This window comes from Schistocerca americana, chromosome X (assembly GCF_021461395.2).
Source record: "Schistocerca americana isolate TAMUIC-IGC-003095 chromosome X, iqSchAmer2.1, whole genome shotgun sequence".
NCBI lineage: Eukaryota > Metazoa > Arthropoda > Insecta > Orthoptera > Acrididae > Schistocerca > Schistocerca americana.
Window position 1 is genome coordinate 151830577 of NC_060130.1, and position 23925 is coordinate 151854501.

The 23925-nt window shown below is 44.7% G+C and overlaps 1 protein-coding gene across 1 annotated transcript in view; it reads left to right on the top strand.

Annotated features, from left to right (window-relative positions):
* LOC124554941 (argininosuccinate synthase) overlaps window positions 1-23925 on the top strand; it is a 154419-nt gene that overhangs the window by 103858 nt on the left and 26636 nt on the right. Inside the window, exon 6 of the mRNA XM_047128641.1 lies at window positions 5765-5886. Within this exon, the coding sequence (XP_046984597.1) occupies window positions 5765-5886 (122 nt within the window). The remainder of the gene's footprint in view (window positions 1-5764; window positions 5887-23925) is intronic.

The following is a 23925-nucleotide window of genomic DNA, read 5'->3' on the forward strand; positions in this document are numbered from 1 at the left end:
TTAAAACCTATGTTGTGGGTGTGGTGTCACCGCCAGACACCACACTTGCTAGGTGGTAGCTTTAAATCGGCCGCGGTCCATTAGTACATGTCGGACCCGCGTGTCGCCACTGTCAGGGATCGCAGACCGAGCGCCACCACAAGGCGGGTCTCGAGATACGGACTAGCACTCGCCCCAGTTGTACGGACGACGTAGCTAGCGACTATACTGACGAAGCCTCGCTCATTTGCAGAGCAGATAGTTAGAATAGCCTTCAGCTAAGTCAATGGCTACGACCTAGCAAGGCGCCATTAGTAACATTGCATGTATCTAAAGAGTCTCACTTGTATCGCCACAATCTCCAGATGTACCAAAAGGATGGATTAAAGTTAAGTATTCCAGAAGCTACGTACTTTTCTTTATAGCATTCATTACGTATCCTATTTCAGACCTCACGCCCATCTGCGTGAGCGTAGCGCGTGCCTTTCGGCTTCCTCTCATTGTGTCTAGGCTGGCTTGTCTAGACACAACAGTGGGCGTTTCTTCTGAAAGCTTCTATTCACTGTAACAATACTTTAAACCCAGGTAACTGTTTTGCATTAATTTAATCTACGAAAATGACCAGAACCATAGATAATTTATTTATTTATTTTATTTATTTATTTATTTAACCTGGTCTTACATCAAACTAGGGTTTATATATACAGTGCCAACGGCCTTGGCGCAGTGGTAACAACGGTTCCCGTCGGATCACTGAAGTTATGCGCTGTCTGCCTTGGGTTGCAAAAATGGTTCAAATGGCTCTGAGCACTATGGGACTTAACATCTATGGTCATCAGTCCCCTAGAACTTAGAACTACTTAAACCTAACTAACCTAAGGACATCACACAACACCCAGCCATCACGAGGCAGAGAAAATCCCTGACCCCGCCGGGAATCGAACCCGGGAACCCGGGCGTGGGAAGCGAGAACGCTACCGCACGACCACGAGATGCGGGCCCTTGGGTTGCACTCGGAGGAGTCACCATCCGGGTCTGCCGAGTGCTTTGGGCAAGCAGCGTGCATTCAGCCCTTGTGAGGCCAATTGAAGAGGTACTTGACTGAGAAGACACCGGTCACGAAAATTGACGACGACTGGGAGAGCGGTGTTCTGACAACATACCCATTCTCATCTGGTGACGCCTAAGGACTGAGGATGACAAGGCGGCCGCTCGACACCTTCGAGGCCTGTTCGGACGGTGTTTATTCGTTCATACACACACACACACACACACACACAGTATAATTTTTACATCATAGTTACCCAAGGTATGATATTTTTAATATGACAAATATCGCCGGCCGGGGTGACCGTAGTTGTTCACAATTCCACTAATTTCTGTTTCACATATACACCACAGTCATTCTCTATTTCAGTCTAACAGTATAACATACCAAAATAATAATAACACATCAAAATAGTTTTGCTTCACCTCGGTTCCGAGTGTTCCGGAACCTGTACAGACTATTGGAATAGATATCAATATAAACATCATTTCCGTCCTTTTTATTGCTCGTGAAAACCACACATTGCGTGTTGTACCACCATACAACGAGACCTTCAGAGGTTGTGGTCCAGATGACTGTACACACCAGTACCTCTAATAGCCAGTAGCACGACCTCTTACACTGACGCATGCCTGTATTCATAGTGGCAGACTATCCACTAGTTAGTCAAGGCACTGTTGGTCCAGATTGTCCCTCTCCTTAACGGCGATTCGGCGTAGATCCCTCAGAGTGGTTGGTGGGTCACGCTGTCCATAAACAGCCCTCTTCAATTTATTTATTTATTTATTTACACGTCAAGTTCCATAGGACCAAATTTAGGAGCAAATCTCCAAGGTCATGGAACGTGTCAGTACATGAAATTACAACATAAAAGTGATAACAGATAAAAATAAAATGTTTATGAACCCGAAAAAAGTCAATCCATAAGTTTAAGTAAACGAAATCAACAATACAACAAGAATCAGCTTAATTTTTCAAGGAACGCCTCGACAGAATAGGAGTGACCCATGAGGAGCCGGCCAGAGTGACCGAGCGGTTCTAGGCGCTACAGTCTGGAACCGCGCAACCGCTACGGTCGCAGGTTCGAATCCTGCCTCGGGCATGGATGTGTGTGATGTCCTTAGGTTAGTTAGGCTTAAGTAGTTCTAAGTTCTAGGGAACTGATGACCTCAGAAGTTAAGTCCCATAGTGCTCAGAGCCATTTGAACCATTTGACAAATAGCGTTAAAATGATTTGAGTGTCTATAGTGACAGTGCGAATAAATAATGCCAACTATGAACTAACGTAGTTAATACTGGCAGTACTTGTACCATAGCTGCTACTGCCACTAGTGATGATGATGATGATCATGATTATGATTACAATAATAATAATAACGCTAATGATACTGGCAGATATAAAAAATAATTTACAGGTGCACAAAATAAATGTTTACTGATATCGATAGTTCTGGGGAAAAGAAATTTAAGGAAACTGCTCCAACTAAGAATACTGGCAGACGAGGAGGATCTGGCTGGAAAGAAGGATGTACAGGAGTAACGAGTGCGTACTGGGACAATAGTAGTCGTTATTGTTGCTTTACGAGGTATGTCATTAACTGTCTTCTGAAGGTGGAAGCGTTATACAGTTCTCTAATTTAATGCGGTAGGTTATCCCAGAGTCGGCTTCCCGCTACTGAGAAGAACTTGGAGAAAGTGGCGTAACGATGGGTGGGACGGAACGGTGGGAATGGGTGTTTCTGCCACGTTGTTCAGATAAGAGAGGTAAGGTTGAGTAGAGATATAAAGGACACTACTCGTTGATAAGACAGTGGAGAAGATAGATGGTATGAAACTCTGCGCTTGTCTGGACGCAGCCTTGATAGCTGTGCATATGATTGTGAAATATGATCAAAGACTCGAACATTACAGATATAACAGACAGGCATTTATAACCAGCTCGAGGCGCAGTGAGCTTTCCAGAAAATGACCTTGCCGTATAACATCGTGTTATTAATAATTGGAGGTGTAGATGTTTATACACGTTCTTTTTCAGGTCAAGAGATAAGAGCCTTTTATACTTTTGTAGGACGTAGAGGGATGCCGATGCCTCCCTGCACATTGCAGTTATGTGCTCAGTCCAACTTAGATTTTCATCTGTTATTACCCCTAGACTCTCTGAAAATGGCTCTGTGCACTATGGGACCACACATCTGAGGTCATCAGTCCCCTAGAACTACTCAAACCTAACGAACCTAAGGACATCACACACATCCATGCCCGAGGCAGGATTCGAACCTGCGACCGTAGCGGTCGCGCAGTTCCAGACTGAAGCGCCTAGAGCCGCTCGGCCAAAGCGGATGGTCCTACACTCTCTTCTGAGAGAAAGAAGTTGATATTTGTTCCATTAAGGGTTAAACATGGCAGGGATCTGTTCCATTAAGGGTTAAACACGGCGGAATTCACGATATTTCGGGCTAATGAGCATAGAATGACCTACCAGTACTGCCTACTTTTATAGTGCACACAAGTCGGTATTGAGATTTTCGATTGCTGTTTTCAATACGTGTGGTATTTGCGATAGGACAGATCATCTACATAGAATGAAAAGAGTGTAGGACTTAATACCAAACGCCTGGTACTACCTGCCCCCAGAGTGCCATACAGGATGCACTGCTGGTGAGACGTCAGCCATTGCAATATCCTTTGGGAGACATTTAGGTGATTTTCTATGCTATTCGGTTGTACTGACCGAAGTAAAAACGATTGTTTACATGCCTCGTCAGCGAACTGTTGGTGCTACTGATTCTACCTGACCCTAGCCGTTCTGATTTGGGTTTTCCATGGTTTCCGAAAATATGCGAAGTGAATACCTCGATGATCCCAACTAACACCCAACACCATTTCGTTTTATAGCCAGTTATTAAGATTTGTAAGTTTGTTCTTATACTGCATATTTATTATTATTATTATTATTATTATTGGTGAATTCTCCCCAGAAATGGAAGTCGTTAAGCAGATAACTCGATCAATTTTTCTTTGAGTTGTTCTTGTTCTTCCTATAGGCTTTCATTCTTTCCCAAAAGGCTTGTTTACGCTCATCACACCACTTTGGTCTGTACTGTTTTTCTTTTGGTTGCTCCGATATAACTTCCCACTTGTTTACTTTGCGAGTGAATGAGTCTCTTTCTAGAGTGTCGGCTGGTCTTATGTTTGCAATATTTAGGTCCTTTCGAATTTCATCTAGCCAAGATGTGGAATTCTTAAGTGAGGTTACATAATCTATTATTCTCTTCGTCAATCGATTTTCTGGTAGTCGTCTGAGATGACCAAAGAATTTCATTCGCTTTTTCATAATATTAATTTTGATGTTTGAAAACTATTCTGTTGTTTTAATTGACTGCAGCGTATAACCCTCTTGGGTATGTCTTCCTCCCAGAATTTTCCTGATGATCTTTCTCTCTTATTTTTGATGTCTTCAAATTGTTGTTTTCTGTTAAGGGTTAGTGTTTCACTTGCTTAGAGGATTGCTGGTTTTATGTCAATATTGTAGTGTCGAATCTTTTCCTCTCTTGAGATTGATTTTTTATGGTAGAGGTTTTGCGTTAACTATAAACCTCTTTTAATTTATTTGAGGTCATGTTACTGTGTGATTTTTTCAATACCTGTCCGTTCGATGAATTCTCAAAGGTATTTAAGGTATGGGCCCCTGTTGATCTTACCGTACTTTGTTTTCGAGCTTGCAGTTTCTGTTTCTGAACAAAAGAATTCTGTTTTCTCAAATAAAATTTGTAAATCTACTTTTTCTGCACACTCTTTGAGTATTTCCAGCTGTTTGACTGCAGACTGCTCACCCTCTGCTAGTATCACCAAGTCCTCCGCAAATTCAAGATATGGTATGTACAGGTTGTTCGGGCAACGCCCAGTCGGATTGGCTTCCAAACCCCACATTTCTTGAGTTCCTTCTCCCATTCTTCCATAACTTTGTCTAGAACTAAGTTGAACAGAATAGGAGAGAGTCCATCACCTTGTCTCACACCTGTTTGAATGTCGAAGGGTTCTGAGATCTCCCCCATAAATTTTACTTTAGATTTAGTGCCAATTAGTGTTTGTTTTATGATTTCTCGTGTTTTGGGATCTAATCCCCTCTCTTCTAAAATTTGGAATAGTGAGGGCCTGTCTACTGAAACTTATGCTTTTTTGAAATATACAAATGTGCATACTACAGGTTTTTGTCTGAGAGCTCGCGATTTGAGTATGGTTTTGAGGTTGAAAATTTGCTCCGGACATGATGTGTTCCGTCTAAATCCTGCTTGATACACACCTACTTTGGGTTCTAATTGCTGTTGTGTTCTATTCAAGAGACAAGCTGATAGAATTTTGTAGGTGACTGGTAATGGAGAGATCGCCTATAGTTGTTTACATCTGATTTATTACCTTTTTTACGTAGTGGATGAATCAGAGCAATCTTCCAGTCATCTGGGATTTTTTCGGTTTGCTAGATGTTTTAGATTATTTGAGTAATTTCTTTGAGCGAATTTGGACCTAAATTTTTCAAGAGTTCTGCTATAATTCCGTCCTCCCCTGATGCTTTATTGCTTTTAAGTTTCTTATCTTTATTAAGAAAATCCAGGTTTTATGATTTTATTTGGCTTTCTTGTAAACTATTCTGGATATTTTATGAAATATTCTACGCAACCGTGTCATCCACACAACTTAATAAGTAAATAACTAAACACACCCGGCCTCCTGCTGCAGCTACGAGTCGGGCATCCTGGAGGACCCCGCACAGCCGGCGCCGCCCGAGCTCTTCCAGATGACCATGGACCCCAGGAGTTCGCCGGACGCGCCTTGTCGCCTGCAGATAGATTTCCAAAACGGTAAGCCAATTAAAGCGCAATATACAGACATTTCTTCGTCTGCACAAGCTGCAGCAACACTGATCCTAAGCACCGTCCCCCCAAAATGTTTAACCATCATTCATGTGTTCTCGAATCTCTTTTTGACTGCAAACATTCGCGAGTAAATACAAAAATAATGCTGAAAGAACTCGAAGATACCTGGTGCGTTCATGTACAGTGTGCAACTAAATACCTTTTACAGACGTTGAGAACTTGTAGTGGGGACCGAGACGGTTAAGTTTAGCGTATGAACTCGTGTCCGGCAATGTACCGTTTTCCCGATACACGTAAAATACAACAGGGTATTACGTACAGCGCGTTATTGACCGATCATCTGATGTTCCGTGCCCACTACAGATCTGTTCGTATGCCATTCAGATAACTTTGTGACCTGCCCAGAGATCGTCTTGACCAAGGATTTGGGCAACAGTAGATAGGTCGTGATGACCCGATTGCTCGGGCTGCACGTTCTCCCGACTCGAACCCGCTAGACTACCGCCTGTGGGCTCACATGAAACCCTCGGTTTACGAGACTCCTGTGGCATCCGAAGGCGACCTACTGGTGCGGGTTATGGCTTCGGTGGATGCTATAGGACCAGACACTTGTGATCGTGTACACCAAAACATGGTACGAACGTATCGTACCTGTGGTGATATAAGTGGTCGTCACATCGAGACCTACTTGTAAGTGGACCCAGGCGACAAGCAGCAGGAGTCAGAGAGCGACGAGTGTTGTAGTATTCTCCGTGCAGTGGGAAAACGGTACGTTCCCGGACATGCCAAACTTAACCATCTTGGTTTCTCACTACGAGCCCTCTACGTCTGTAAAGCGAATTTAGTTACACCCTGTATATACAGGGTGTCCCAGGAGAAATGGTCAATATTTAGGGATGTATGCAGGAACGATCACAGAAGCAAAAAACTCTAGTAAACATTGACTCTAAAATTCATACCTTAAGAGCTATGAACATCTTCGCTACCTTAAACACATCTCTTCTACTGAAGAGTTGCCCATAGTTCTCATGATATGCACTTTAGAGCCCATGTTTGCTGGGCATTTTTTTCTTATTTTAGTCCATGCCACCGACTCTCAGATTAGGAAAGCAAAGAACTTTGAAGTGAAAGAGATTTGTGCCACAGCAAATTTGATATTCTGTATGATAAATATACCTATCTGTTAACTACTATCTGCTCTCCATTCATTAAAAAAACTGCTAAATAATTTTGCCCACGAAAGGGTTAACTTTTTTGGTTCAAATGATTGTTCGCGTCATATCCCAGAATACTGGCCATTCCTTCTGGGACACCCTGTATGCATGAAATTGGAACGCGGGAGTTAGGAGCAAACAGCACGAGTATAGTTACTGTCTTCAATTCAATGCGCAAATGATTCTCCCAACGTGTCAACGCAATAAAAGTTTCTCGGGTTTCACGTCGCGCCACTTTCCCAAAAGATGACAGGAGAGCCCATGCCTTCCGAAACGTAGCGGACACGCTGCTAACCACTGACGCAGCAAGAAACCCGAGAACATTTTAGATGTTTGGTTCCACAGGTATGTGCATTTTAACGCAATACGTGGACGATAGAAATCTCTCTAACTAAAATTCCTTCAGCTGTTCCAAATTCCTATTCTGACGTGAGGCTAGATGCAAACTGAGACGTGGATAGTGCGTGTGGCGCTGCGCAGGGCAGCGCGCATTTTTGTAACGTAAACCCCCTTCACACCGAAGCGAACACGAGCGAACGCAAGCGAATGCGCATTCGCAGGCAATGCGTAGGGAGTTCGCTTGCGCTCGCCATCATTGACTTGTACCTGCCAATAACCATTTACACTGGAGCGAATGGAAGAGAAAGCATCCGACGTGATTAGTTATTTGGCATCAAAACGTTGTCGCGGTAACGTTGCTTAGCCCATGTTCAGCACAGTGTGGCGGAGAAGCCAGCTCGTTGTCGGTCATGAAAGCAAAGTGATGTAGACACACAAAATGTGGGTGTCTGAATTTTTGCGGAGGCGAGAAAGAAGTGGTGGTTTGTCTATGTTTAGTGATATAGATCTGTAACAATCGCTTGCTTTATTCCAAAACTACACCCCCATGTCGATGGAATATTTTCGCATTCCTCTAGCTACGACTAGAAGTCAAATTATCGACGATCCATATCAGTGGAAGAGACGCTAGCACTGACGCTGCGATTGTTAGCAACACGTGACAGTTACGCAAGCCTCAAATACACTCCTGGAAATTGAAATAAGAACACCGTGAATTCATTGTCCCAGGAAGGGGAAACTTTATTGACACATTCCTGGGGTCAGATACATCACATGATCACACTGACAGAACCACAGGCACATAGACACAGGCAACAGAGCATGCACAATGTCGGCACTAGTACGGTGTATATCCACCTTTCGCAGCAATGCAGGCTGCTATTCTCCCATGGAGACGATCGTAGAGATGCTGGATGTAGTCCTGTGGAACGGCTTGCCATGCCATTTCCACCTGGCGCCTCAGTTGGACCAGCGTTCGTGCTGGACGTGCAGACCGCGTGAGACGACGCTTCATCCAGTCCCAAACATGCTCAATGGGGGACAGATCCGGAGATCTTGCTGGCCAGGATAGTTGACTTACACCTTCTAGAGCACGTTGGGAGGCACGGGACACATGCGGACGTGCATTGTCCTGTTGGAACAGCAAGTTCCCTTGCCGGTCTAGGAATGGTAGAACGATGGGTTCGATGACGGTTTGGATGTACCGTGCACTATTCAGTGTCCCCTCGACGATCACCAGTGGTGTACGGCCAGTGTAGGAGATCGCTCCCCACACCATGATGCCGGGTGTTGGCCCTGTGTGCCTCGGTCGTATGCAGTCCTGATTGTGGCGCTCACCTGCACGGCGCCAAACACGCATACGACCATCATTGGCACCAAGGCAGAAGCGACTCTCATCGCTGAAGACGACACGTCTCCATTCGTCCCTCCATTCACACCTGTCGCGACACCACTGGAGGCGGGCTGCACGATGTTGGGGCGTGAGCGGAAGACGGCCTAACGGTGTGCGGGACCGTAGCCCAGCTTCATGGAGACGGTTGCGAATGGTCCTCGCCGATACCCCAGGAGCAACAGTGTCCCTAATCTGCTGGGAAGTGGCGGTGCGGTCCCCTACGGCACTGCGTAGGATCCTACGGTCTTGGCGTGCATCCGTGCGTCGCTGCGGTCCGGTCCCAGGTCGACGGGCACGTGCACCTTCCGCCGACCACTGGCGACAACATCGATGTACTGTGGAGACCTCACGCCCCACGTGTTGAGCAATTCGGCGGTACGTCCACCCGGCCTCCCGCATGCCCACTATACACCCTCGCTCAAAGTCCGTCAACTGCACATACGGTTCACGTCCACGCTGTCGCGGCATGCTACCAGTGTTAAAGACTGCGATGGAGCTCCGTATGCCACGGCAAACTGGCTGACACTGACGGCGGCGGTGCACAAATGCTGCGCAGCTAGCGCCATTCGACGGCCAACACCGCGGTTCCTGGTGTGTCCGCTGTGCCGTGCGTGTGATCATTGCTTGTACAGCCCTCTCGCAGTGTCCGGAGCAAGTATGGTGGGTCTGACACACCGGTGTCAATGTGTTCTTTTTTCCATTTCCAGGAGTGTACATGTATCGTATATCAACCGCATCTGTTTCCCAAATAATTCCTGAAGTATTTAGTGCCGTATGCTAAACACTCGTGGATTTTATAAAGGTAAATGCGAGGTAGTTACTGTCATTAAAAATGAGTAATTTAATACAAAAATATACAAAAGACCAGATGCATCTTTATTGGAGGGAAAGCAGTTTTCACGTATTCTGTTCCCGAATTTAATCTTGGTAAAATAATAGCAAAACTGTGAAAACAAGACAGATACCTTGAATGTAAGCCACGAGAATGATCAAGTCTTTCGTATATTTTTTTAAGTATTAATCTACGTTAGCTGTTTATTTTGATGACATTTATCCCTCTTATAGCAGTTGCATGAAAGGGATGAAGAAATAAACAAAAAGAATTTCAGAATATCTCAGCAGTCAGCATCAAATATTCGGTGATGAGGACGAAGATGTGGAGAACAGATGGAAAAAATTCAAAAGCATCGTTCAATATACCCTAGAAAAGTATGTTCCGATTAAGGTTTTAAGGAAAAGGAAAGATCCACCACGGCTTAATAGCAGGGCTAGAAAGGCGCCGGTCTAGGCCGTCTTGCCACGGTTCGCGCGGCTCCCTCCGTCGGAGGTTCGAGTCCTCCCTCGGGCACGGGTGTGTGTGTTGTCCTTAGCGTAAGTTACTTTAAGTTAGATTAAGTAGTGGTAAGCCTAGGGACCCATAGTCCTTACCACAAATTTCCAATTTCCAGAAAAGCGCTACATAAACTGTTGTGGATTGACAGGAGAGCCAACACCGGTATGAGAGGAAGCCGAAAGGCACGCGTTTTAGCTCACGCAGGCTCGCGTGAGGTCTGGAACAGGACAAGGAAATTAGACTTTAGCAAAAAAGGACGTAGCTGTGGAATACTTAACTTTAATCCATAAATGGTGAACGTCGCTCTTGAGGGTACATTATTCATAATCTCAATAGTAACTGGTAATGGCGCCTTGCTAGGTCGTAGCAAATGACGTAGCTGAAGGCTATGCTAACTATCGTCTCGGCAAATGAGAGCGTATTTTGTCAGTGAACCATCGCTAGCAAAGTCGGCTGTACAACTGGGGCGAGTGCTAGGAAGTCTCTCTAGACCTGCCGTGTGGCGGCGCTCGGTCTGCAACCACTGATAGTGGCGACACGCTGGTCCGACGTATACTAACGGACCGAGGCCGATTTAAAGGCTACCACCTAGCAAGTGTGGTGTCTGGCGGTGACACCACATAAACAAAGAGCGCTTCATCTGAGATTCAAGAGAAGTAAAAACCTAGCTGACAAACAAATGCTGAACGAAGCGAAAATGAGCGTAAGGAGAGCAACGAGAGAAGCGTTCAATGATTTTAAAAGTAATACGTTGTCAACCGACCTGAGTAAAAACCCTAAGAGATTTTGGTCGCATGCAAAATCAGTAAATGGGTCAAAATCATCTATTGATTCTCTTAGCGACCACACCGGCACCAAAACGGAAGATAGAGAGAAGACCGAAGTACTGAATTCGGTCTTCCGAAGTTGTTTCACCGCGAAAGATCATAGCTCTGTCCCTCCTTTCAATTGTTGTACGAACGTCGAAATGGCAGATATTGAGATAATCGATCGCGGAACTGAAAAGCAGCTACAATCGCTTAGTAGTGGAAAGGCTTCAGAACCAGATAAGATACCTATAAGATTCTATAAAGATTATGCGAAAAAACTTGCTCCCCTTCTAGCAGTAATTTATCGTAGATCGCTTGAGCAACGAAAGTTACCTAACCACTGGAAAAAAGCGCAGGTCATTCCAGTTTTTGAGAAAGGCCGTAAGACATATCCACACAATTATAGACCTATATCGTTGACGTCAATCTGTTGTAGAATTATGGAACATGTCTCATGCTCAAGAATTATGACGTATTTGAAAAGTGAACATCTCCTCTATAAAAATCAACATGGATTCCGCAAACAGAGATCCTGCGAAACTCAGCTCGTTCTGTTGATCCATGAGATCCACTGCGCAGTGGACAACGGCGCTCAGGTTTATGGCGCGTTCCTTGATTTCAGTAAGGCATTGCCGTTTAATGAAAAAAATACGAGCCTACGGAGTATCGGAGCAGACCGGCGATTGGATTCAAGACTTTCTTGCAGATAGAGCTCAACACGTCGCTCTTAACGGAACTAAATCGACAGATGGAAAGATAACATCTGGAGTACCACAGGGTGCTACGGTCGCAGGTTCAAATCCTGCCTCGGGCATGGCTGTGTATGATGTCCTTAGGTTAGTTACGTTTAAGTAGTTCTAAGTCTAGGGGACTGATGACCTTAGATGTTAAGTCCCATAGTGCTTAGAGCCAGTACCACAGGGAAGTGTGATAGGACCGTTGCTGTTTACAAAACATATAAATGATTTAGTAGAAAGCGTCGGATGCTCTTTAAGGCTATTCGCAGATGATACAGTTGTGTATACCAAAGTAGCAAGGCCAGAAGACAGTAAGAATTTGCAGAACGACCTGCAGAGAATTGATGAATGGTGCAGACTCTGGCACTTGACCCTGTTCGTAAATAAATGTAACATATTGCGCATACACAGGAAAAGAAATCTACTACTGTACAGCTACACTATTGATGACAAACAGCTGGAGACAGCGTCTGCCGTAAAATATCTAGGCGTAACTATCCAGAGCGACCCTAAGTGGAAGAACTATATAGAACAGATAGTGGGAAAAGCAGCCACCAGGCTCAGATTCATCGGAAGAATCTTCAAGGAAATGTAACTCATCCACGAAAGAAGTGGCTCAGAAGGCCCTTGTTCGCTCGATTCTTCGGTATTGTTCATCTATGTGGGTTCCCTATCAGGTAGGACTGATAGAGGAGATAGAGGAGATCTAACGAAGAGCGGCGCGTTTTGTCACGGGATTGTTTATCTGGCCAGAGAGCGTTACGCAGATACTAAACAAACTCCACTGGCAGACGTTACGAGAGAGGTGTTGTGCATCACGGAGAGATTTACTATTGAAATTTCAGGACAGCACTTCTCAGGAGAAATCGGACAGCATACTACTTCCCCCGACATGCATCTCGTGTATTGACCACGAGGCGAAAATTCGAGAAATTAGAACCAATACATACGTTTACCGACAATCATTCCTCCCACGCACTATTCGCGAGTGGAACAGGGTTGGAGGGATCAGATAGTGGTACCGAAAGTACCCTCCGCCACACACCATTAGGTGGCTTGTGGGGCGTGATGTAGATGAAACAGGACGTGCAATGCGTACCCGCAGATGTGGAGGGGGAAGAAGAGTATATCATACCACAGCGGTTTGAGGGCGAACCACTAGGAATTACATTTTTCGACAGGACCCATTCCCGTGATTGTACGTCATTGTCCGCAGCTCGTGGTCGTGCGGTAGCGTTCTCGCTTCCCACGCCCGGGTTCCCGGGTTCGATTCCCGGCGGGGTCAGGGATTTTCTCTGCCTCGTGATGACTGGGTGTTGTGTGCTGTCCTTAGGTTAGTTAGGTTTAAGTAGTTCTAAGTTCTAGGGGACTGATGACCATAGATGTTAAGTCCCATAGTGCTCAGAGCCTTTTGAACCATTTGATTGTACGTTATTTATCCGTTTCATCGCTAAAAGAAGATAGTAGTGAGTTCATTTTCTTGTTAACTTCCTCTGTTGGCACGGTCAAGCACCCTTTTTTTGTTGAGCATTTTATGCTGAGGATCCGTAAGATGCGCTTTCATCACTCTATTGCCACGAAAATGACACAATAAACAACACCAACAACAGTTCGCGAGCGAAAAACAGCACACTGCGGCAAAGCGAGTGTACTGCGACTATCGACGATGCTAGCGCCGTAGGGGAGAACGCGAACTTCCTTTGACGGTTTGCCCAGCGCATCACAAGGGAACACTTGCGAATGCGGCCCATACACTACCTAACACCACGCGCCAAGCGTTTACAGCAGAGAAAATGCTCGTTCGCTGTTGCGCGTTCCCTTCGGTGTAAAGGGGGCTTAATAGGTTCGAGTGGGACCGCGACGCGCCGACCCGCGTCTTGCGTGTGCTTCAGGTCGCGTGGCGCTGTGGTTGAGGCACAGTTTCCTGCACCGCGCATCGCTCTGGCACAGCGGGAGAGGTGAGGCGGGGAGCAGGAAAGCAGTTCTCCCATATGCTTCCTTCGGCACCGCGCATATGGGCAGTTGTAGTACTGGCCGCCCGAGAAACATTGCCTTACTACTGAGCTATATCGTCATTCAATAGTATTTCGTTTTTCGACATTCGAGCATTCGATATTTTTTCATTAGCACATTATATTTTTGGGAATTTCCACTGATGTATCCTCTATGTGCTCCTTGTAAGAAGCGTCAAGATCTGATGTATATACACTACTGGCCATTAAAATTGCTACACCAAGAAGAAATGTAGATGATAAACGGGTATTCATTGGACAAATATATTATACTATAACTGACATGTAATTACATTTTCACGCAATTTGGGTGCATAGATCCTGAGAAATCAGTACCCAGAACAACCACCTCTGGACTTTGTAACGGCCTTGATACGCCTGGGCATTGAGTCAAACAGAGCTTGGATGGCGTGTACAGTTACAGCTGCCCATGCAGCTTCAACACGATACCACAGTTCATCAACAGTAGTGACTGGCGTGTTGTGACGAGACAGTTGCTCGGCCACCATTGACCAGACGTTTTCAGTTGGTGAGACATCTGGAGAATGTGCTGGCCAGGGCAGCAGGCGAACATTTTCTGTTCCAGAAAGGCCCGTACAGGACCTGCAACATGCGGTCGTGCATTATCCTGCTGAAATGTAGGGTTTCGCAGGGATCGAATGAAGGGTAGAGCCACGGGTCGTAACACATGTGAAATGTAACGTCCACTGTTCAAAGTGCCGTCAATGCGAACAAGAAGTGACAGAGACGTGTAACCAATGGCACCCCATACCATCACGCCAGGTGATACGCCAGTATGGCGATGACGAATACACGCTTCCAATGTGCGTTCACCGCGATGTCGCCAAACACGGATGCGACCATCATGATGCTGTAAACAGAGCCTGGATTCATCCGAAAAAATGACGTTTGGCCATTCGTGCACCCAGGTTCGTCGTTGAGTACACCATTGCAGGCGCTTCTGTCTGTGATGCAGCATCAAGGGTAACCGCAGCCATGGTGTCCGAGCTGATAGTCCATGCTACTGCAAACGACGTCGAACTGTTCGTACAGATAGTAGCTGTCTTGCAAACGTCCCCATCTGTTGATTCAGGGATCGAGACGTGGCTGCACGATCCGTTACAGCAATGCGGATCAGATGCCTTGTCATCTCGACTGCTAGTGATACGAGGCCGTTGAGATCCAGCACGGCGTACCGTATTACCCTCCTGAACCCACCGATTGTATATTCTGCTAACAGTCATTGGATCTCGACCAACGCGAGCAGCACTGTCGCGATACGTTAAACCGCAACCGCGATAGGCTACAATCCGACCTTTATCAAAGTCGGAAACGCGATGGTACGCATTTCTCCTCCTTACACGAGGCATCGCGACAACGTTTCACAAGGCAACGCCGGTCAACTGCTGTTTGTGTATGAGAAATCGGTTGGAAACTTTCCTCATGTTAGCACGTTGTAGGTGTCGCCACCGGCGCCAACCTTGTGTGAATGCTCTGAAAAGCTAATCATTTGCATACCACAGCATCTTCTTCCTGTCGGTGAAATTTCGCGCCTGTAGCACGTCATCTTCTTGGTGTAGCAATTTTAATGGGCAGTAGTGTAAGTCTCACTGTGATTACTTGGATGTGGATGTAATAAGAGGTATTGCACTACACGCATGCGAATGTCACATTTTCACGATAAGCTAGAAAAAATCGGGAAACCCCTACGAATGATAATGTTTTAATTAGCGCGTCGTAACGAGAAAACGCATTTCAGAGGTTGCGTACACGATATCAGCTTTAATAATCTAATTATACAACAGGCTACACAAATGAAGAATGTAGTCGGCATGTGAGACGACAAGTGCGATCAACGCACGTCGGTTTGACAGAGGCGCGTTGCGGCGCCACACGCTCGGGAGGAGGTAGTGTGTTGGAGCTGCCACATCAGAGCTGGCGACAGCTCAGCCTCTGTTAATGGCGGAATGTAGCAACCACGAAGTAATCCACTTATGATGGTAGGACAGCAAGTATAGTGAATGGTTACTGGAACTGGTTTTCCCCGGACGAGTGACCTCGCAAGGCGGTGTGTAGCGTTAGAGAGACAACAGGGAGCAAACTCAAAAGCCGCAAAATATTTCACGGCAGCTGCACGAGTAAATCTGAAACGTGCCCTTTGAACAATTATACATGACTGTGCTTAAACTGACACACAATATTTTGTTAGCGCAACGCAATCTGACTTTCAAAATTCCCTACAAAAGAATGGCCCTGACTAACATTAAACTATACCTTTCACAAATCACTTACCCCACAAAAATCTTCGCTGCTCAAGCTACTGCAATACAGCGAGCGCCACTACTGCCAGCTAAATAAAAGATTCAAACTATGGAAGGCACTAACTACTGATAGGGATAGTTAGCAAATGAAAGATATTAATAGACAACAAACAATGTATTTACCTTGATATCATCATATATAAATATAGCAGTTCATGACAAATTTCAAAACTCCGCCATCTCTCTCCCCACATCCACCACTGCTGGCGGCTCACCTCCAACTGCGCAACGCTACGCGCTGTTCACAGCCAGCTGCCTAACACTACAATGGCGAGTATTACAACAATGCAAAGCAGCCACAGACTGCACACAGCACAGCCAGTGATTTTCATACAGAGGTGGCGTTACCAATAAAAAACCTAAACAGCCAATAAAAAACCTAAACAGCCTACTTACAAAACTAATGCTAATAAAGCTACACAGTGGGCAATCGAATCACTCGCAAGACAAACCGAGGCTGGAATGCAGGTTTAACGACCCATCCTGCAACTGGAGATGGAGAGGGAGGAGATTAGTGTTTAACGTCCCATCGGCAACGAGGTCAGTAAAGATGGAGCACAAAGTCGGATTACGGAAGGACGGCGAAAGAAACCGGCCGTGCCCCTTCAAAGGAACCGTTCAGGCGTTTGCCTTAAGCGATTTTGGGAAATAACGGAAATCTCAAATCTGCATGGCAGGATGCGGGTTTTAACCTGCAAGTGGAATAGCACTTTAGCTGAGAGGCGTGCCAAGTCAATACTGCGCCACTGGCAGAACTGCTAAGCCGGCCGCTCCTCCCTCCTCCCTTCCCATAAAACTACGGTTAGAAAATTTTTCTACGTGACTTATATAAATTTGTAAGTGGTTCTGTTGTGTTGGCAGAAGAGCCAACACCGTGTTACTAGTGGAGGCCGAAATGCACGTGTTTTAGCTCACGCAGGCTGGCGTGAGGAGGGAAGAACTATGCTGACGTGAGGTCTGGAACATGACAAGGAATGAGAATTCAGAAAGCGGACATAATTAGTTTGATACTTAACTTTAATCCATTAATGATGAACGTCGCTCTTGACGGTACATGATTCACAATATTATATGTTCAGAATACATTCTTGAAGTAATTATAGTAACTGAATATGGCGCCTTGCTAGATCGTAGCAAATGACGTAGCTGAAGGCTATGCTAAACTGTCGTCTCTGCAAATGAGAGCGTATGTAGACAGTGAAACATCGCTAGCAAAGTCGGCTGTACAACTGTGGCGAGTGCTAGGGAGTGTCTCTAGACTAGACCTGCCGTGTGGCGGCGCTCGGCCTGCAATCACTGATAGTGGCGACACGCTGGTCCGACGTATACTAACGGACCGCGGCCGATTTGAAGGCTACCACCTAGCAAGTGTGGTGTCTGGCGGTGACACCACAGTTCTAATAAAAATGAAGCATTATTGAAAAAAATTTTCTTAGGTGATCTATAACAACCGAAAGTATTGGACACAACTAACTTTAGTAAATGAATTACAAATTGTTAAAACGTGGTAAGCAAACTGAAAGTAAAACGGAAAAACTGTGTCCGCTCCACCTTTTTTCGCTTGCTTCCTCCATCGTCGCGCCTCGCTCCAGTACTCTGTTGGCATAAATCGGCAAAAATAGAAATCGCTCGGTGAAATAGCGTAGTTGCTTCGGCACCCGCTCGCCGACTTTTGAGATGTACAATTCTGTTGTGAAGTAGCAGAGAGAAACACGATCTTCATCTAAGCGAACAGTGTATGCGGCAGCAGTGTGATACCGATAGAGGTACTTTTGGTAGTATTCATTTCTTTATTATGCTAACTGGATGAAAAGACGCTATAGAAATGACACTGTGATAACATCGTGCGTTTACAGCTGCGACCTGGAGAAAGGCTTTCTACCGTGGGCACAAGATAGTAACACGGACGTATCTCTTTCCCTTAATTCTTAAACCGTCTCTCTTGGTTGGTTTTTTCGTCGGTCAGGTTTTGTCCCCCTCCCCCCTCCGTTTGCGCCCGTACCACCCCGTCGGTACGGTCCTGCTTTAAGCCTTCCTTACACGGGACGCATTTCTCATCGTTAAGCACGTCAGACATGGTTTAGATCGCCGTTGCTACACGCTCAGAAACGAGCTGCTGCTACACACCAAACGTGCTTCTCATCGTGATTTGCGACCACAGCGCTCTCCAGCGGGAGTTGTCGCCTGTATGTGGCTCGCGAATCATACAGTTTGTTTACGAAAATGGACGCGCGTAAAATCGCTACGTTAGCTCTATTAAAACATGCACTTCCTTCAAAAATGGTTCAAATGGCTCTGAGCACTATGGGACTTAACATCTATGGTCATCAGTCCCCTAGAACTTAGAACTACTTAAACCTAACTAACCTAAGGACATCACACAACACCCAGTGCACTTCCTTCCTTGACCATATAATAGCCCATGTTGTTCTTTCTGTAGTTTACGTAAGTAAAAACTTCATTATCCTTGAACATGATATATGGCACAAAGTACCATGTTCAGTCGGTAAGAGCACCATCTTTTAAAATATCAAAATGGTTCAAATGGCTCTGAGCACTATGGGACTCAACTGCTGAGGTCATTAGTCCCCTAGAACTTAGAACTAGTTAAACCTAACTAACCTAAGGACATCACAAACATCCATGCCCGAGGCAGGATTCGAACCTGCGACTGCAGCGCCTTTAACCGCACGGCCACTTCGGCCGGCTTTAAAATATCCATTACAAACAGTGCGATAGAAATTTACTGTAGTCTTCCATATAAGAAAAATAATATATCATCATTGTCAGTTTTTAGTGAAATGCCGATGTCATCGTTGCTAGATTACTGCATCTATTCATTAGCAGAATTTTTGAAACATGTGAAATACAAGACTTTATCCGAAGAAGTGCAAAATATCCTACACCAATTAAGTAAGCTATGTTGCAGATAAAATTCGTTTATTTATTGCAGTATTACTACTGAATTTTCTTTGCTTTGTGTGTGTGTGTGTGTGTGTGTGTGTGTGTGTGTGAGAGAGAGAGAGAGAGAGAGAGAGAGAGAGAGAGAGAGAGAGAGAGTGAGAGAGAGAGAGAGAGAGAGAGAGAGAGAGAGAGAAATGGTTTTAATGGCTCTGAGCACTATGGGACTTAACTGCTGAGGTCATCAGTCCCCTAGAACTTAGAACCACTTAACCTAACTAACCTAAGGACATCACACACATCCATGCCCGAGGCCAGGATTCGAACCTGCGGCCGTAGCGGTCGCGCGGTTCCAGACTGTAGCGCCTAGAACCGCTCGGCCACACCGGCCGGCAGAGAGAGAGAGAGAGAGAGAGAGAGAGAGTGAGTGAGTGAGTGAGTGAGTGTGTGTGTGTGTGTGTGCACGTGCATACATGTACATGTCTGTTTGTGCACACAATCATACGCAATATTTACGAAGGAATTATGTATCCCACGATCTGGAAAGTTTTTTGGATGTATAAATAAATACTGAATTGCGATCGAATTGGGCAGTGACGTAGAAAGGAATCTTGCAGTTCGTCGGTCCACATTCCCGGGCATGTTTACAAAATCGAACAAACACACTCTTGAGGGAGACCTGATGTGCACGTAAGTTCGAATATTACAGAACGCAGTAAAGGAAGAAAATGTTATATTGCTACTAAACCATCGTACATTTTACTACTACAAGTTTTATTCAAAGGAAGTGATAATTTATAGGTTATGCGATAGCTAATTACAACTATTAATCTCCGATGGTATGTTACATACAAGATAAGTACAAAATGAGCTAATTTATACCCTATAACGACAATTTTACTGTCCAAAAGAAGTCTTAATTCATGTTATGCACTAGTTACAAATCATTGGTATAACTCCAAGGGTACTTTACACACAAAATGTGTAGAAAGTCTTCTGCTTTAGTCAATGTTATTACAATCTATGGAGTAAGCAAGACACAGCTCGGTGTTGTGCACAAATGGCCCTTGAGCAGTGGTTGCAAAATGTCGTCGTTTGCTAGTAGGACAAAATGATCATGCGTTTCTCCCTTGAAGTTGTTGTAGGTTCTGCTGCTTCTGCTCAGGTGAAATGCTTGAAGATCATTCAGCATGTTAGTGTAAAAATCAAACTCGGCACAATCCATATTGTGCTGATTTTAGGAGCAAATGACGAGATTAACACTGACGATGACAAATCTGATACAAACTACCACTCTTCTAACTGTAATTGCTTGTATTTCACCCAAGTAGCCACAATTAGACAAAATTCTAAGTGATAAAACAAATATGTAGACTATTAGGAAACAAGGAGACTATTACTAAACAGTCGTAATATTTACGACAAGCGGACCAGTGTCATCAAACCGTTGGAGTCAGGCAATAAATAATTCAGCCATTGTTAACAGTAGTGTTTGCAATAAAGGCACTCGAGAGCATGTGTCCTTATTGGCGGGAGCTGCGAAGAGACACCAAGTGCAATGGTAAATTTTACGAGGGTTTAGTAATTTAGGGTTCACAATGAATTAAAGAGGGTCTGCCTTCTTCCAAGAACACAATTTTTGTTTTGCTTATCCCCCAAAAATATTTCACCACAGTTGTGACATCTTCAGTGGCTTTTATTCTTTAAATGTTTCTGAGATATATTCATATATATTTTATATAGGATAAGAATATGTTGAAATGATATTTTGGTGTTGTTTAGATTAGATATGTACTTCATCTGTTTTGTATTATGTGTCTCCTGTGGTTGCCAACACAAATTAACCGGAAGTCTATATTAATACAGCATGCCATATGCAACACAAGTATGTCTGCATTGAATTTTTATTTACAATATAACTCCTAAATTATGTATTCTGGTAAAGTAGAGGCATAGGCCTGATTTCTTAAAGCTTGCCATTATTGTAATTGGCATGTTCTGAGCTGTGCGTTACTATTTGCTTGCTGAATGTGTTGTTCTGTTTTTATGTTTAAAGTAACCTTGTGGACATCGGTAACATTTCATGAGGTTTTTCATTGCAGATTACATGCTGTATTAATATAGACGAATGGGTCTGTCGTTGCGCTCATAGCAGTTAAACAAGTGTAAGCAAATATTTTTATTTACTAAACAGCATTAACATTGCGTGAAGGACGTATTATTTCGTCAACCATATCCCGTCTTCATTTTGTTCAGTAATTTGGAAGTTAGAATCGCAGTAATCGGGCAAATCGATGAATGTGTGGCCTTCTCCTAGGTAACCACACAACCACGAGAATTTAAAAATTGGCCACATGTCACGGCGAAGGTCAAAATGAACTCTTCCTTTAGGTTTTCTAAAATTCTTTTTCGAAACTGACACTGTAATGGCAAACAGGGTGGGAGAGACAAGGATCATTGGCACAGCTGTTTTGAAGGTGGGGGAAGTGGCAGATCTTGCTTTGGCAGGTCCCCTTTGCGTTTGTTCTCCTTGTGATTACCTTCATAAGAAGCGCTCTCGTTAGTGAGTTGTGATCGAGTCAAGGAGCCGCTATCTACTTTTGTCGATCTAGTGTTCTTCAGTTAGTTTCTATGATCTACTTCTTTTGTTTTAGGGAGTTTTATTTAGTATAGTTACTCTTCAGTAGAAATTTAGTGCCCTTAATTTGATATTCATAACTTGGCAGCAGAGAACCCAAGGATACGGAAGACATTAAACCTATGCACAGGCAGTTTTTTTAGGTGGATACAAACTAGACTGGTCACTGCGGCCAACAATGTAGCATGTTGAAACCAAGATGGATTCCAATTATGTGACCGGGAACACAGTGGAGGGCGAACGTTACGACTGCAAGCAACGTGAGCTCAGAAACAGTTCCGATGATTGGTTTGGGGGAGCGGACCAAACAGCGAGGTCATCGGTCTCTTCGGGTTAGGGAAGGGTGGGGGAGGAAGTGGGTCGAGCCCTTTCAAAGGAATCATCCTGGCATTTGCCCGAAGCGATTTAGGGAAATTACGGCAAACCTAAAACAGTATGGTGCCCTCCCGAATGCGAGTCCAGTGTGCTAACCACTGCACCACCTCGCTTGGTCAGTTCCGATGAAGAAAGCCAAAATCGCCTTAAACAGCACCATACGAAATACAGTTTCAATTCAGAATCCATCTTCGGAAGGCAACGTAGCAGTTGTATTTGAGAGCGTACAGAGGCTTCGTAAATAAGATACGAACTGCCTATCCCGCCTGCGGGAGGCTATTTATTTCCTGTAGCGGGTCAACGGCCATCTCCGAGGGGCGCAGTCACCTCAAGGGCAGCTATCTTCCACACCCATGAGACCACTCTTCAGCCTGCTTTAATACCGATCTTCAAAGGAAGGAACCGTTTCGACTACGATGAAACAGCTGACGGGTTGCTACTTTTATCCGCAATAAATATGGCGTAAGCGAACGAGAGTACACGCACTACAGATACCACAGGTTTTTTCCTATCTGCCCTGTTATTGATGCAGGTTTCGGTGCATGCGAAACAGTCGAGTCATCCCTACCGCAGAGTTAACAGGGGACCGTTTCTGATTAGGTTGCTCAGTGCAGAAGACAAATGAATGCACCAACGTTTATGCCACCCTCACATTCCTACGTAACGATTATGAAGCATTGCTGGATCAGAATAGTTTGCATCTACCGACACTTTGTACACATACATCTCCTCAACATCTATACTCTGCAAATTACTGTGAAGTGGATGGCAGAGGGTGCTTCCCACTGTACGATACGTAATGATTTTTTCCCCTCCATTAGCGTTTAGAATGCGGGAAGAATGACTATTTAAATGTCGCTGTCCAAACCGTAATTAGCCTTCGCGGACTCTACGGCAGAGGCACGTAGAGGTCGTGTGTTTTCACAGATTCCTCACTTAATGCTGGTTCTTCAGACTTTTTAAGGAGGCATCCACAGTATAGTTGGTACCAGTCTTCAAGACTCTGCTAGTTCAGTTTCTTTTTATTTTTGGATTTCTGTCACGCCCTCCCGAAGATCAAACAAATTTGTGACCATTCGCGCTGCCCTTCTTTATACACGTTCAGTGTCCCGTGTTAGTCTTACTTGGTATGTATACCACACGCTTGAGCAATATTCTAGGATGGGTCGCATGAGCGTGTGCTAAACAATCTCCTTCGCAGACTGATTGCAATTTCTCAGGATACTACTAATAAACCGATGTCAGCCATCTGCTTTACCTACTGCTAAACCTATGTGATCATTACATTTTATATCCTTAAAAATTGTTACATTTATTTGTATCGGTTGACGATTCCAACTGTGACTTATTACGACCGTAGTCATAGGATACTAACCGTTTCGTTTGTAAAGTGAGCAGTTTTACACTTCTTAACATTAAAAGTAAATTTCTAATCTTTACACCACTTTGAAATCTTATCAAGATATGGTTGAATATCTCTGCAGCTTTATTCAGACAGTAATTCATTGTAGGTAACTGCGTCATCTGCGAGAAGTCTGAGGTTACTATTAATATTGTATGCAAGGTCATTAGCCTACAGTGAAGGCAAAAAAAAAAAAAAATGAAAGTTGGTAGGCGTGTTTCTACCTCTGAAAGGTGATGTCTATTCAAATTCATGCCAGTCGCATAAGAGTGGCGCTAGTAGCATCACTATGAGGATGCAAATCAGGTTTGATATAAATAGACGTTGTACAGGGCGTGCGGGTTAGTTACCTCTGAGGTTGGACGTGGTGAGCTAAATGTTAGTCAAGAATGCCTTTAAGGCGACAAAGACGCCTTTATCGACACCTCACTGAGTTTGAACAAGGTCGTGTAATAGGGCTACGAGAAGCTGGGTGTTCCTTCTGCGATAGCGCAGGAAGACTTGGCTGGAATGTAGCCACTGAACGTGGTTGCTGGCAGCGGTGGTCACG